We start from the raw sequence: 12,883 nt of genomic DNA, 5'->3' as shown, positions 1-12,883 counted from the left end.
AAAAATATATATATAATAATAATAAATTTAAGAAATAGTTTTATTTGTAATATTGACAATTACAACAATACTGAATGAACACTTATTTTAACTTAATATTAAACATCAATAAAATCTATTTAGCCTCAAATAAATAATGAAACATGTTCAATTTGGTTTAAATAATGCAAAAACAACGTGTTGGAGAAGAAAGTAATATGTGCCATGTAAAATATGTGCCATGTAAGAAAGCTAACGTTTCAGTTCCTTGCTCAGAACATGAGAACATATGAAAGTTGGTGGTTCCTTTTAACATGAGTCTTCAATATTCCCAGGTAAGAAGTTTTGGGTTGTAGTTAATATAGTATTTATAGGACTATTTCTCTCTATACCATTTGTATTTCATATACCTTTGACTATTGTATGTTCTTATAGGCACTTTAGTATTGCCAGTGTAACAGTATAGCTTCCGTCCCCCTCCTCGCCCCTACCTGGGTTCGAACCAGGAACACATCGACAACAGCCACACTTGAAGCAGCGTTACCCATCGCTCCACAAAAGCCGCGGCCCTTGCAGCGCAAGGGGAATAACTACTCCAAATCTAAAAGTGAATGACGTTTGAAATAGTATTAGCGCACACCCAGCTAACTAGCTAGCCATTTCACATTGGTTACACCAGCCATTAGGCTGATAGGCTTGAAGTCATAAACAGCGCTGTGCTTGCAAAGAGCTGCTGGCAAAACGCACGAATGATTACGGGCCTGCTGCTGCTCAGTCAGACTGCTCTATCAAATCAGACTTAATTATAACATAATAACTCACAGAAATACGAGCCTTTGGTCATTCATATGATCGAATCCGGAAACTATAATTTCGAAAACAAAACGTTTATTATTTCAGTGAAATACGGAACCGTTCTGTACTTTATCTAACTGGTGGCATCCCCAAATCTAAATATTCTTGGTACATTGCACAACCTTCAATGTTATGTCATAATTACGTAAAATTGTGGCAAATTAGTTCGCAATGAGCCAGGCAGCCCAAACTGCTGCATATACCCTGACTCTGCGTGCAATGAACACAAGAGAAATGACACAATTTCACCTGGTTAATATTGCCTGCTAAACTGGATTAGTAGTTATAACTAGTGATTATGATTGATTGTTTTTTATGAGATAAGTTTAATGCTAGCTAGCAACTTACCTTGGCTTCTACTGCATTCGTGTAACAGGCAGGCAGAGTTTGCAGAGTTCACAACCTGTTACACTTGTGAGAAAACAAGTTTAGGATCATTTAATAACCATTATTTTTTGCGATTTGTACTTTTTCATCGTCTTTTGTTTGGAGTGCTCCATGTGAGGGAACGGGTACATGTCTGCTCTCTCTGTCCCGATAATGTTGAGGAAGAACACGCATGCCTGAGCCCGTAGAGAAGTACCTGGCCTGATAATGTTGAGCACACGCATGCCTGAGCCCGTAGAGAAGTACCTGGCCTGATAATGTTGAGCACACGCATGCCTGAGCCCGTAGAGAAGTACCTGGCCTGATAATGTTGAGGAAGAACACGCATGCCTGAGCCCGTAGAGAAGTACCTGGCCTGATAATGTTGAGCACACACATGCCTGAGCCCGTAGAGAAGTACCTGGCCTGATAATGTTGAGCACACACATGCCTGAGCCCGTAGAGAAGTACCTGGCCTGATAATGTTGAGCACAGGCATGCCTGAGCCCGTAGAGAAGTACCTGGCCTGATAATGTTGAGCACACACATGCCTGAGCCCGTAGAGAAGTACCTGGCCTGATAATGTTGAGCACACACATGCCTGAGCCCGTAGAGAAGTACCTGGCCTGATAATGTTGAGCACACACATGCCTGAGCCCGTAGAGAAGTACCTGGCCTGATAATGTTGAGCACACACATGCCTGAGCCCGTAGAGAAGTACCTGGCCTCCTGCACTGAAATGTAGGAAAGTGTGTTTAACATCCATTGCGAATGATAATATATTAAATCTACAGTTCCTCACAATAAATGATGTTAAAATCTTTCCACCAATCTCCCCCTCTAATCACCAATCTCCCCCTCTAATCACCAATCTCCCCCTCTAATCACCAATCTCCCCCTCTAATCACCAATCTCCCCCTCTAATCACCAATCTCCCCCTCTAATCACCAATCCTCAGTGTGAAAGAGCGGGGCCAGTTATAGTCCTACTTCAGCATTCACCTATAGGCTGTGAGTTCCATGTGCTAATTTCATTAGCCGCCAATGGATCAATGTGTATCAATGCATCCATGTGACAGAGGCTGGATCACAGTTTATCAATGCATCCATGTGACAGAGGATGGATCACAGTGCATCCATGTGACAGAGGCTGGATCACAGTGCATCCATGTGACAGAGGCTGGATCACAGTGTATCAATGCATCCATGTGACAGAGGCTGGATCACAGTGCATCCATGTGACAGAGGCTGGATCACAGTGCATCCATGTGACAGGCTGGATCACAGTGTATCAATGCATCCATGTGACAGAGGCTGGATCACAGTGCATCCATGTGACAGAGGCTGGATCACAGTGCATCCATGTGACAGAGGCTGGATCACAGTGCATCCATGTGACAGAGGCTGGATCACAGTGTATCAATGCATCCATGTGACAGAGGCTGGATCACAGTGCATCCATGTGACAGAGGCTGGATCACAGTGCATCCATGTGACAGGCTGGATCACAGTGTATCAATGCATCCATGTGACAGAGGCTGGATCACAGTGTATCAATGCATCCATGTGACAGAGGCTGGATCACAGTGTATCAATGTGTCCATGTAACAGAGGCTGGATCACAGTGTATCAATGTGTCCATGTAACAGAGGCTGGATCACAGTGTATCAATGCATCCATGTAACAGAGGCTGGATCACAGTGTATCAATGCATCCATGTAACAGAGGCTGGATCACAGTGTATCAATGTGTCCATGTAACAGAGGCTGGATCACAGTGTATCAATGCATCCATGTGACAGAGGCTGGATCACAGTGCATCCATGTGACAGAGGCTGGATCACAGTGCATCCATGTGACAGGCTGGATCACAGTGCATCCATGTGACAGAGGCTGGATCACAGTGTATCAATGCATCCATGTGACAGAGGCTGGATCACAGTGCATCCATGTGACAGAGGCTGGATCACAGTGCATCCATGTGACAGAGGCTGGATCACAGTGTATCAATGCATCCATGTGACAGAGGCTGGATCACAGTGCATCCATGTGACAGAGGCTGGATCACAGTGCATCCATGTGACAGGCTGGATCACAGTGTATCAATGCATCCATGTGACAGAGGCTGGATCACAGTGTATCAATGCATCCATGTGACAGAGGCTGGATCACAGTGTATCAATGTGTCCATGTAACAGAGGCTGGATCACAGTGTATCAATGCATCCATGTAACAGAGGCTGGATCACAGTGTATCAATGTGTCCATGTAACAGAGGCTGGATCACAGTGTATCAATGCATCCATGTAACAGAGGCTGGATCACAGTGTATCAATGCATCCATGTAACAGAGGCTGGATCACAGTGCATCCATGTGACAGAGGCTGGATCACAGTGTATCAATGCATCCATGTAACAGAGGCTGGATCACAGTGTATCAATGTGTCCATGTAACAGAGGCTGGATCACAGTGTATCAATGTGTCCATGTAACAGAGGCTGGATCACAGTGTATCAATGTGTCCATGTAACAGAGGCTGGATCACAGTGTATCAATGCATCCATGTAACAGAGGCTGGATCACAGTGTATCAATGCATCCATGTAACAGAGGCTGGATCACAGTGTATCAATGCATCCATGTAACAGAGGCTGGATCACAGTGTACCAATGTGTCCATGTAACAGAGGCTGGATCACAGTGTATCAATGCATCCATGTAACAGAGGCTGGATCACAGTGTATCAATGCATCCATGTAACAGAGGCTGGATCACAGTGTATCAATGCGTCCATGTAACAGAGGCTGGATCACAGTGTATCAATGCATCCATGTGACAGAGGCTGGATCACAGTGTATCAATGTGTCCATGTAACAGAGGCTGGATCACAGTGCATCCATGTGACAGAGGCTGGATCACAGTGTATCAATGCATCCATGTAACAGAGGCTGGATCACAGTGTATCAATGTGTCCATGTAACAGAGGCTGGATCACAGTGTATCAATGTGTCCATGTAACAGAGGCTGGATCACAGTGTATCAATGTGTCCATGTAACAGAGGCTGGATCACAGTGTATCAATGCATCCATGTAACAGAGGCTGGATCACAGTGTATCAATGCATCCATGTAACAGAGGCTGGATCACAGTGTATCAATGTGTCCATGTAACAGAGGCTGGATCACAGTGTATCAATGTGTCCATGTAACAGAGGCTGGATCACAGTGTATCAATGCATCCATGTAACAGAGGCTGGATCACAGTGTATCAATGCATCCATGTAACAGAGGCTGGATCACAGTGTATCAATGCATCCATGTAACAGAGGCTGGTGATTTGAACTTTTTAGATTTGTAGCATTTTTAGGATTAACCACGTGACAATGATTTTGAGAAACGAGAAGGTTATTATTGACATTAAACACGAAAATGCGCATATGAAAATCAGAACTGACACGCGGAACGGTAGAAATGATAAGGTACATTTGAAGCTTCGCCAAACTTGAAATTCACGCGCCGCCCTAGGAACTCTTTATAAAATATTTGCCTCCACGTTTCCACGGTCAGATTTTGGCTACAGGCTCCTTATGAAGCAAGGTAAGACATGCTTCATAAAATGAAATAAAAAATTCAGGTTTCAAACAATGAAGTATTTTCAGAGTGCACGCTGCCTCCGGCTCACATTGTAAAGGGGTGAAAGAAGCGCTCTTAGCCTGTCGCCTGCACCTGAATGGTGAATGGGAGGCGCGCTTCAACTACCAGTTGAGAAATAAAAATAGCAATTTTTTAATTGTGCACCAAAACTGTGTTTAACACGTAATTGCATTTAGCATTTTGGCGCAATGAATGGGCTTATTAACAGCATGTTTTACTGGCAGCAGCCAGACGAGGAGATGCAGGAGAAATCCCCCTCAAAATAGTATCTGAACGCTGTGCGCGTGTGATAGTTGTGTTGGATAAATAAGATACGCGATGACCAATGAAAATACACACAGGCCAATTTAATTCCGCTAAATTATGCAAATTACCTACAGACCGATAAGCATGACGGTCAAATGTATTTCCGTCAGATTAATAAAACAACTATGGGATTATTTTTTTTCTCCTTGTCATTTCTGCCCGGCAACAGTTTTATTTATCGGCAACAAAAAAGGACAAAAGCAGTCAATTGGCAGCTAACAGAAACCCTGGTGTGTGTATCTGTATTTGTCTTCTTGTGTGTGTGTGTATATGTGTGTGTGTAACCTTGTGCGAGTTACGCAAGGCCCCCTCAACTCTAAGACACAGAGTGACTTGGGAGCTCTTTCAGAAACAAGGACTCGGTTGTTCCCTGCATTCTTTCTGCTTGTCTGCCCCCTCTATCCCCCTCACCTCCGTCCTCCATCCCTCTTCACCCCCTCTCACTACAAAATACTGCCTCATGACTCCTGGTCGAACAGCAATTTACAATTAGTTAAACCTTCCATTTTGGTGAGTTGTGGAGGTGGGGTACAGTTCTCTTGGCTAAACTCTAAATTAACTTGGATATAATACAGTTTGGGTTGAGGGGATATTTTCTATGGTGACCCTTTAACTTTGTCAAAACCCTAGAATACTCAACCCCCTGACTAACATTCCTCCTCCCAACCCCCTCACTAACATTCCTCCTCCCAACCCCCTCACTAACATTCCTCCTCTCAACCCCCTGACTAACATTCCTGCTCTCAACCCCCTCACTAACATTCCTCCTCTCAACCCCCTCACTAACATTCCTCCTCTCAACCCCCTCACTAACATTCCTCCTCCCAACCCCCTGGCTAACATTCCTCCTCCCAACCCCCTGACTAACATTCCTCCTCTCAACCCCCTCACTAACATTCCTCCTCTCAACCCCCTGACTAACATTCCTCCTCTCAACCCCCTCACTAACATTCCTCCTCTCAACCCCCTCACTAACATTCCTCCTCTCAACCCCCTCACCAACATTCCTCCTCCCAACCCCCTGGCTAACATTCCTCCTCCCAACCCCCTGACTAACATTCCTCCTCTCAACCCCCTCACTAACATTCCTCCTCCCAACCCCCTGACTAACATTCCTCCTCCCAACCCCCTCAATAACATTCCTCCTCTCAACCCCCTCACTAACATTCCTCCTCTCAACCCCCTCACTAACATTCCTCCTCCCAACCCCCTCACTAACATTCTTCCTCCCAACCCCCTCGCTAACATTCCTCCTCTCAACCCCCTCGCTAACATTCTTCCTCCTAACCCCCTCACTAACATTTCTCCTCCCAACCCCCTCACTACCATTCCTCCTCCCAACCCCCTGACTAACATTCCTCCTCCCAACCCCCTCGCTAGCATTCCTCCTCTCAACCCCCTCACTAACATTCCTCTTCTCAACCCCCTGGCTAACATTCCTCCTCCCAACCCCCTGGCTAACATTCCTCCTCTCAACCCCCTGACTAACATTCCTCCTCTCAACCCCCTGGCTAACATTCCTCCTCTCAACCCCCTCGCTAACATTCCTCCTCTCAACCCCCTCGCTAACATTCCTCCTCCCAACCCCCTCACTAACATTCCTCCTCCCAACCCCCTGGCTAACATTCCTCCTCCCAACCCCCTGGCTAACATTCCTCCTCCCAACCCCCTGGCTAACATTCCTCCTCCCAACCCCCTGGCTAACATTCCTCCTCCCAACCCCCTGGCTAACATTCCTCCTCCCAACCCCCTGGCTAACATTCCTCCTCCCAACCCCCTGGCTAACATTCCTCCTCCCAACCCCCTGGCTAACATTCCTCCTCCCAACCCCCTGGCTAACATTCCTCCTCCCAACCCCCTGGCTAACATTCCTCCTCCCAACCCCCTGGCTAACATTCCTCCTCTCAACCCCCTGGCTAACATTCCTCCTCTCTACGCCCTCGCTAACATTCCTCCTCTCAACCCCCTGACTAACATTCCTCCTCCCAACCCCCTGACTAACATTCCTCCTCCCATCCCCCTGGCTAGCATTCCTCCTCCCAACCCCCTGACTAACATTCCTCCTCCCAACCCCCTGACTAACATTCCTCCTCCCAACCCCCTGACTAACATTCCTCCTCCCATCCCCCTGGCTAGCATTCCTCCTCCCAACCCCCTGACTAACATTCCTCCTCCCAACCCCCTGGCTAACATTCCTCCTCCCAACCCCCTCACTAACATTCCTCCTCTCAACCCCCTCACTAACATTCCTCCTCTCAACCCCCTCACTAACATTCCTCCTCTCAACCCCCTTGCTAACATTCTTCCTCCCAACCCCCTCGCTAACATTCCTCCTCTCAACCCCCTCACTAACATTCCTCCTCTCAACCCCCTCGCTAACATTCCTCCTCTCAACCCCCTCACTAACATTCCTCCTCTCAACCCCCTGGCTAACATTCCTCCTCCCAACCCCCTGACTAACATTCCTCCTCTCAACCCCCTGGCTAACATTCCTCCTCTCAATCCCCTGGCTAACATTCCTCCTCTCAACCCCCTGGCTAACATTCCTCCTCCCAACCCCCTGGCTAACATTCCTCCTCCCAACCCCCTGGCTAACATTCCTCCTCCCAACCCCCTGGCTAACATTCCTCCTCCCAACCCCCTGGATAACATTCCTCCTCCCAACCCCCTGGCTAACATTCCTCCTCCCAACCCCCTGGCTAACATTCCTCCTCTCAACCCCCTGGCTAACATTCCTCCTCTCAACCCCCTGGCTAACATTCCTCCTCTCAACCCCCTGGCTAACATTCCTCCTCTCAACCCCCTGGCTAACATTCCTCCTCTCAACCCCCTGGCTAACATTCCTCCTCTCAACCCCCTGGCTAACATTCCTCCTCTCAACCCCCTGGCTAACATTCCTCCTCCCAACCCCCTGGCTAACATTCCTCCGCCCAACCCCCTGGCTAACATTCCTTCTCCCAACCCCCTCGCTAACATTCCTCCTCCCAACCCCCTCGCTAATATTCTTCCTCCCATCATAAGCCACTCCAAGGTTATTGAGTCCACCATGTTTTGTTTTTTGTTGTCCCGGGTAATGTCCCAAATGGCACCCTATTACCTACATAGTGTAATACTTTCATGTAGTGTATATATAGACAATATGGTGGCATTTGGGACTCAGCCCTGGGAGGGAGAGAGGGAGGGAGGGAAGGAGAGAGAGATGGAGGGAGAGAGGGAGCGAGAGAGAGAGGGAGGGAGCGAAGTGTTTTGACTGGGGCTATGGAGAGAGGGAGGGAGAGAGGGAGCGAGAGAGAGAGGGAGCGAAGTGTTTTGACTGGGGCTGTGGAGGGAGAGAGGAAGGGAAAGAGAGGGAGGGAGAGGGGGAGGGAGAGAGAGGGGGAGGGAGCGAAATGTTTTGACTGGGGCTGTGGAGGGATGGAGAGAGGAAGGGAAAGAGAGGGAGGGAGAGAGAGGGGGAGGGAGTGAAGTGTTTTGACTGGGGCTGTGGTGTACAGTCGTGGCCGAAAGTATTAAGAATGACACAAATATTAATTTCCACAAAGTTTGCTGCTTCAGTGTCTTTTGATATTTTTGTCAGATGTTACTATGGATACTGAAGTATAATTACAAGCGTGTCAAAGGCTTTTATTGACAATTACATGAAGTTGATGCAAAGGGTCAATATTTGTAGTGTTGACCCTTCTTTTCAAGACCTCTGCAATCAACCCTGGCATGCTGTCAATTAACTTCTGGGCCACATCCTGACTGATGGCAGTCCATTCTTGCATAATTAATGCTTGGAGTTTGTCAGAATTTGTGGGTTTTTGTTTGTCCACCCGCCTCTTGACGATTGACCACAAGTTCTCAATGAGATTAAAGTCTGGGGAGTTTCCTGGCCATGGACCCAAAATATCGATGTTTTGTTCCCCGAGCCACTTCGTTATCACTTTTCCCTTATGGCAAGGTGCTCCATCATGCTGGAAAAGGCATTGTTCATCACCAAACTGTTCCTGGATGGTTAGGAGAAGTTGCTTTTGGAGGATGTGTTGGTACCATTCTTTATTCATGGCTGTGTTCTTAGGCAAAATTGTGAGTGAGCCCAGTCCCTTGGCTGAGAAGCAACCCCACACATGAATGGTCTCAGGATGCTTTACTGTTGGCATGACACAGGACTGATGGTAGCGCTCACCTTGTCTTCTCCAGACAAGCTTTTTTATGGATGCCCCAAAAATCGGAAAGGGGATTCATCAGAGAAAATGACTTTAACCCAGTCCTCAGCAGTCCATTCTCTTGACCTTTTGCAGAATATCAGTCTGTCCCTGATGTTTTTCCTGGAGAGAAGTGGCTACTTTGCTGCCCTTCTTGACACCAGGCCATCCTCCAAAGGTCTTTGCCTCACTGTGCGTGCAGATGCACTCACACCTGCCTGCTGCCATTCCTGAGCAAGCTCTGTACTGATGGTGCACCGATCCCGCAGCTGAATCAACTTTAAGAGCTCGTCCTGGCACTTGCTGGACTTTCTTGGGCACCCTGAAGCCTTCTTTACAACAATTGCACCGCTCTCCTTGAAGTTCTTGATGATCCGATAAATGGTCGATTTTAGGTGCAATCTTACTGGCAGCAATATCCTTTTGCCTGTGAAGCCCTTTTTGTGCAAAGCAATGATGACAGCACGTGTTTCCTTGCAGGTAACCATGGTTGACAGAGGAAGAACAATGATTCTAAGCACCACCCTCCTTTTCTGTTATTCGAACTCAATCAGCATGACAGAGTGATCTCCAGCCTTGTCCTCATCAACACTCACACCTGTGTTAACGAGGTAATCACTGACATGTCAGCTGGTCCTTTTGTGGCAGGGCTGAAATGCAGTGGAAATGTTTTTTGGGGATTCAGTTAATTTGCATGGCAAAGAGGGACTTTGCAATGAATTGCGATTCATCTGATCACTCTTCATAACATACTGGAGTATATGCAAATTGCCATCATACAAACTGAGGCGGTAGACTTTGTGAAAATTAATATTTGTGTCATTCTCAAAACTTTTGGCCACGACTGTACACCGCCCTTCAATGAAGTTTTACATTGTCACATCTTAGTGTACCTTCAAATTCTCCTGTCCATGCTAGAGACAGTGATGATCTGATAGGCAACGTCCTTCTTGGAAAGCTCGGAAGTTGTGCCTAATAACCAACCTAAAGCTATTTATGCACCTCGCAAGCTAACATGGCGCTCTTCTCAGGTCGTAAGCTATAGTTACCCATAGCTGGCTAGCTAGCTTTGGTTATTTGTTCCAATATATTTTCAAATTCCGCCCCAAAAATGTGTTTAGCTAGCTACATTTATAGGATCCTCACTATGAGTCTGAGACACTTTGAGCATCATATTTTCATTTGCCACCCTCCTAAAATGAATGATGTCTAAATGTATTTGTTAGCTAGCTAGCATGCAAGAGTAGTACTTATCTCTCACATGCCGACAGATGCAGTCGTCTTGATTGAATCGGACACTTCGTGGCACTTCGTTTGACACGTGACTGCAGTTTGCATTGAATTGTGGGTCATAACAACCCTGCGAGTGATCAAAGTAGTTCACTTGCTCCCTTGAGCTAAATCGAGGGCAGAGGGGGGGGGTAAGGTTTGTGAATTGGACCGCCACTTAAGATGGCAATCATACTGCATCCGGTTTCGACAGGGATACCCTGAGGGAAAGTGGATGGGCTGAGAGGGGTGGGGGGACACACACACACGATTGGACTGCAGCCTGGGTCTTTTCACATGTCTTTTAGCCAAGGAAGGTCTGTCAAAGATGAATGCCACAGCCTCTATGGCTCTGCTTCTCTATCCTCCTTTCTCCTGCGTTCTCTTGGCCGGGGTTTTGGATACACACTGAACTTGTCTGTTTCTATCAGCCTGATATACCTAGCCACCCCCCCCCCCCCCCCCCCCCTCCTTCCCCTAGTTCTCTGGCTGTGTGTGAGTGGTGAGTGTTGAATGACTGACGTGGAGCGGTGTAGTCCGTTTCAACCCTGCGGGCTGGCTGACCCGTGTATTGATAAGATCCTGTGTGTGTGTGTCTGTCAGTGCCCAGGATGGCAGTTGGGATATGAGGTCACTCAGAGCTGACCTCAGAGCACCTGTGTCCTGTGTTACCCAACCATCCGTTTAACTCAACGTTGTGTGTGTACTTTCTGTGGTAATGCTAACCGTGTGGTGGTTCTGTGGTACCTGGTCAGCTATTTTAGTGTTGAATGTGTGTTCCTAAGTTAAGTACAGTGAAGTGTTATTGACTGTACGTTTGTTTATTCCATGTGTAACTCTGTGTTGTTGTTGTTGTTGCGCTGCTTTGCTTTGCTTTACCTTGGCCAGGTTGCAGTTGTAAATGAGAACTTGTTCTCAACTGGCCCACCTGGTTACATAAAAGTGAAATAAATTACATTTAACAAAAAACAGAGGAGTTTTAGAGGATGTAAAGTTATACAATGCCTGTAAAATTACATTATGATGCAATCTTTTGATATGCCATATCTTTCTCCTCTCCCTCTTTCTTTCCCCCCTCCCCCTCTCTCCCCTTCCCTCTCCCCCCTCACTCCCTCTCTCCCCTCACTCCCTCTCTCCCCTCACTCCCTCTCTCCCCTTCCCTCTCCCTCCTCCCTCACTCCGTCTCTCCCCTCCCTCACTCCGTCTTCCCCCCTCCGTCTCCCTCTCTCCTTCAGATCCAACCCGTTCTACGAGCCCCGGACCTCCAGCCCATCCCGGCCCTCCGGGGGCCCCTCTCCAGACTTCAGTAACCAGAAGAGGAGAGCCCCGCTACCTCCAGGCCCCAGCCCCTCGGCCCCCAACACCTCCAGGGAGGGGGCAGAGAGGGAGAGATTCATGCCCAGTGGACCCAGTGCCGTGGCAGCTGTGGTGGGGCGAGAGCTGGCCTTCTCCTCCCCTAAGGTAAGACTCTTTGAAGAGGGTAGTGGCACTAGAGTAGTGGTATTTATGAAGTGTGTGTGGGGGTGTGTGTGTGTGTGTGGTTGTGTTTGCATGTGCCTCCGTGTGTGTCCAGTCACCTCCAACCTCCTCATCTGAATATAGGTATTAGTTTATTGGGCTGTTTGTCTGTTTAGTTATTTATTTATTTAAATTCTGCATTTCTGCTAGTTGTAATTAAACGGCTGGTGGTCACACACACATGATGAGCCACCCCAGTGGCCGGGAGTGATTGGGTGGGTGGGGGGGGGGTTTAAGTAGTCTATATGAGATGCAGGGCAGAAAGCATACGAGGGGCTTAAACACATCAGCAGACTGATTACAGGGGGGTAAGAACCCCATCTGCCCCCATAACCCCCCCCCCCCCCGCGGACACACACACACACCCTCCCTCCGTGGCTGGCTGTTGTAGTTGTGTAGGACTTGGTGTGGGAACAGTAATGGTGGTACTATGTCATTAAGGAAGGTTTATCAACCAGCTGCACAGCCGTGTGACTGTGGGTGAGGGGGTCTAAACAACTTTAATTACCCAGACTCAGTGGCCTGTGGTGGGCTGCACTCCGCCAAGGGCTGCCCCTGTCTTTAGAGCTCAGTGGAGGGGGAGAGAGGAGGGAGAGAGAGGAGGGAGAGAGGAGGAGGAGAGAGGGGAGGGAGAGAGGAGAGAGAGAGAGAGAGGAGGGAGAGAGGAGGGAGAGAGGGGAGGGAGAGAGGAGAGAGAGAGGAGGGAGGGAGAGAGGAGAGAGAGGAGGGAGAGAGGAGGGAGGGAGAGGAGGGAG

General features: G+C 48.0%; 1 protein-coding gene across 1 annotated transcript in view; it reads left to right on the top strand.

The window, feature by feature from the left end:
* Window positions 1–12,221, top strand: part of LOC116364189 (EH domain-binding protein 1-like) — a 37,475-nt gene extending 25,254 nt beyond the window's left edge. The window contains exon 6 of the mRNA XM_031817411.1: window positions 11,846–12,221. Within this exon, the coding sequence (XP_031673271.1) occupies window positions 11,846–12,206 (361 nt within the window). The 3' untranslated portion in view covers window positions 12,207–12,221. The remainder of the gene's footprint in view (window positions 1–11,845) is intronic.
* The last annotated feature ends 662 nt before the right edge of the window (window positions 12,222–12,883 follow it).

This window comes from Oncorhynchus kisutch, unplaced genomic scaffold (assembly GCF_002021735.2).
Source record: "Oncorhynchus kisutch isolate 150728-3 unplaced genomic scaffold, Okis_V2 scaffold1018, whole genome shotgun sequence".
Classification (NCBI taxonomy): domain Eukaryota; kingdom Metazoa; phylum Chordata; class Actinopteri; order Salmoniformes; family Salmonidae; genus Oncorhynchus; species Oncorhynchus kisutch.
Note: the sequence above shows the minus strand (reverse complement) of the source record. Positions and strands in the feature narration are given on the sequence as shown.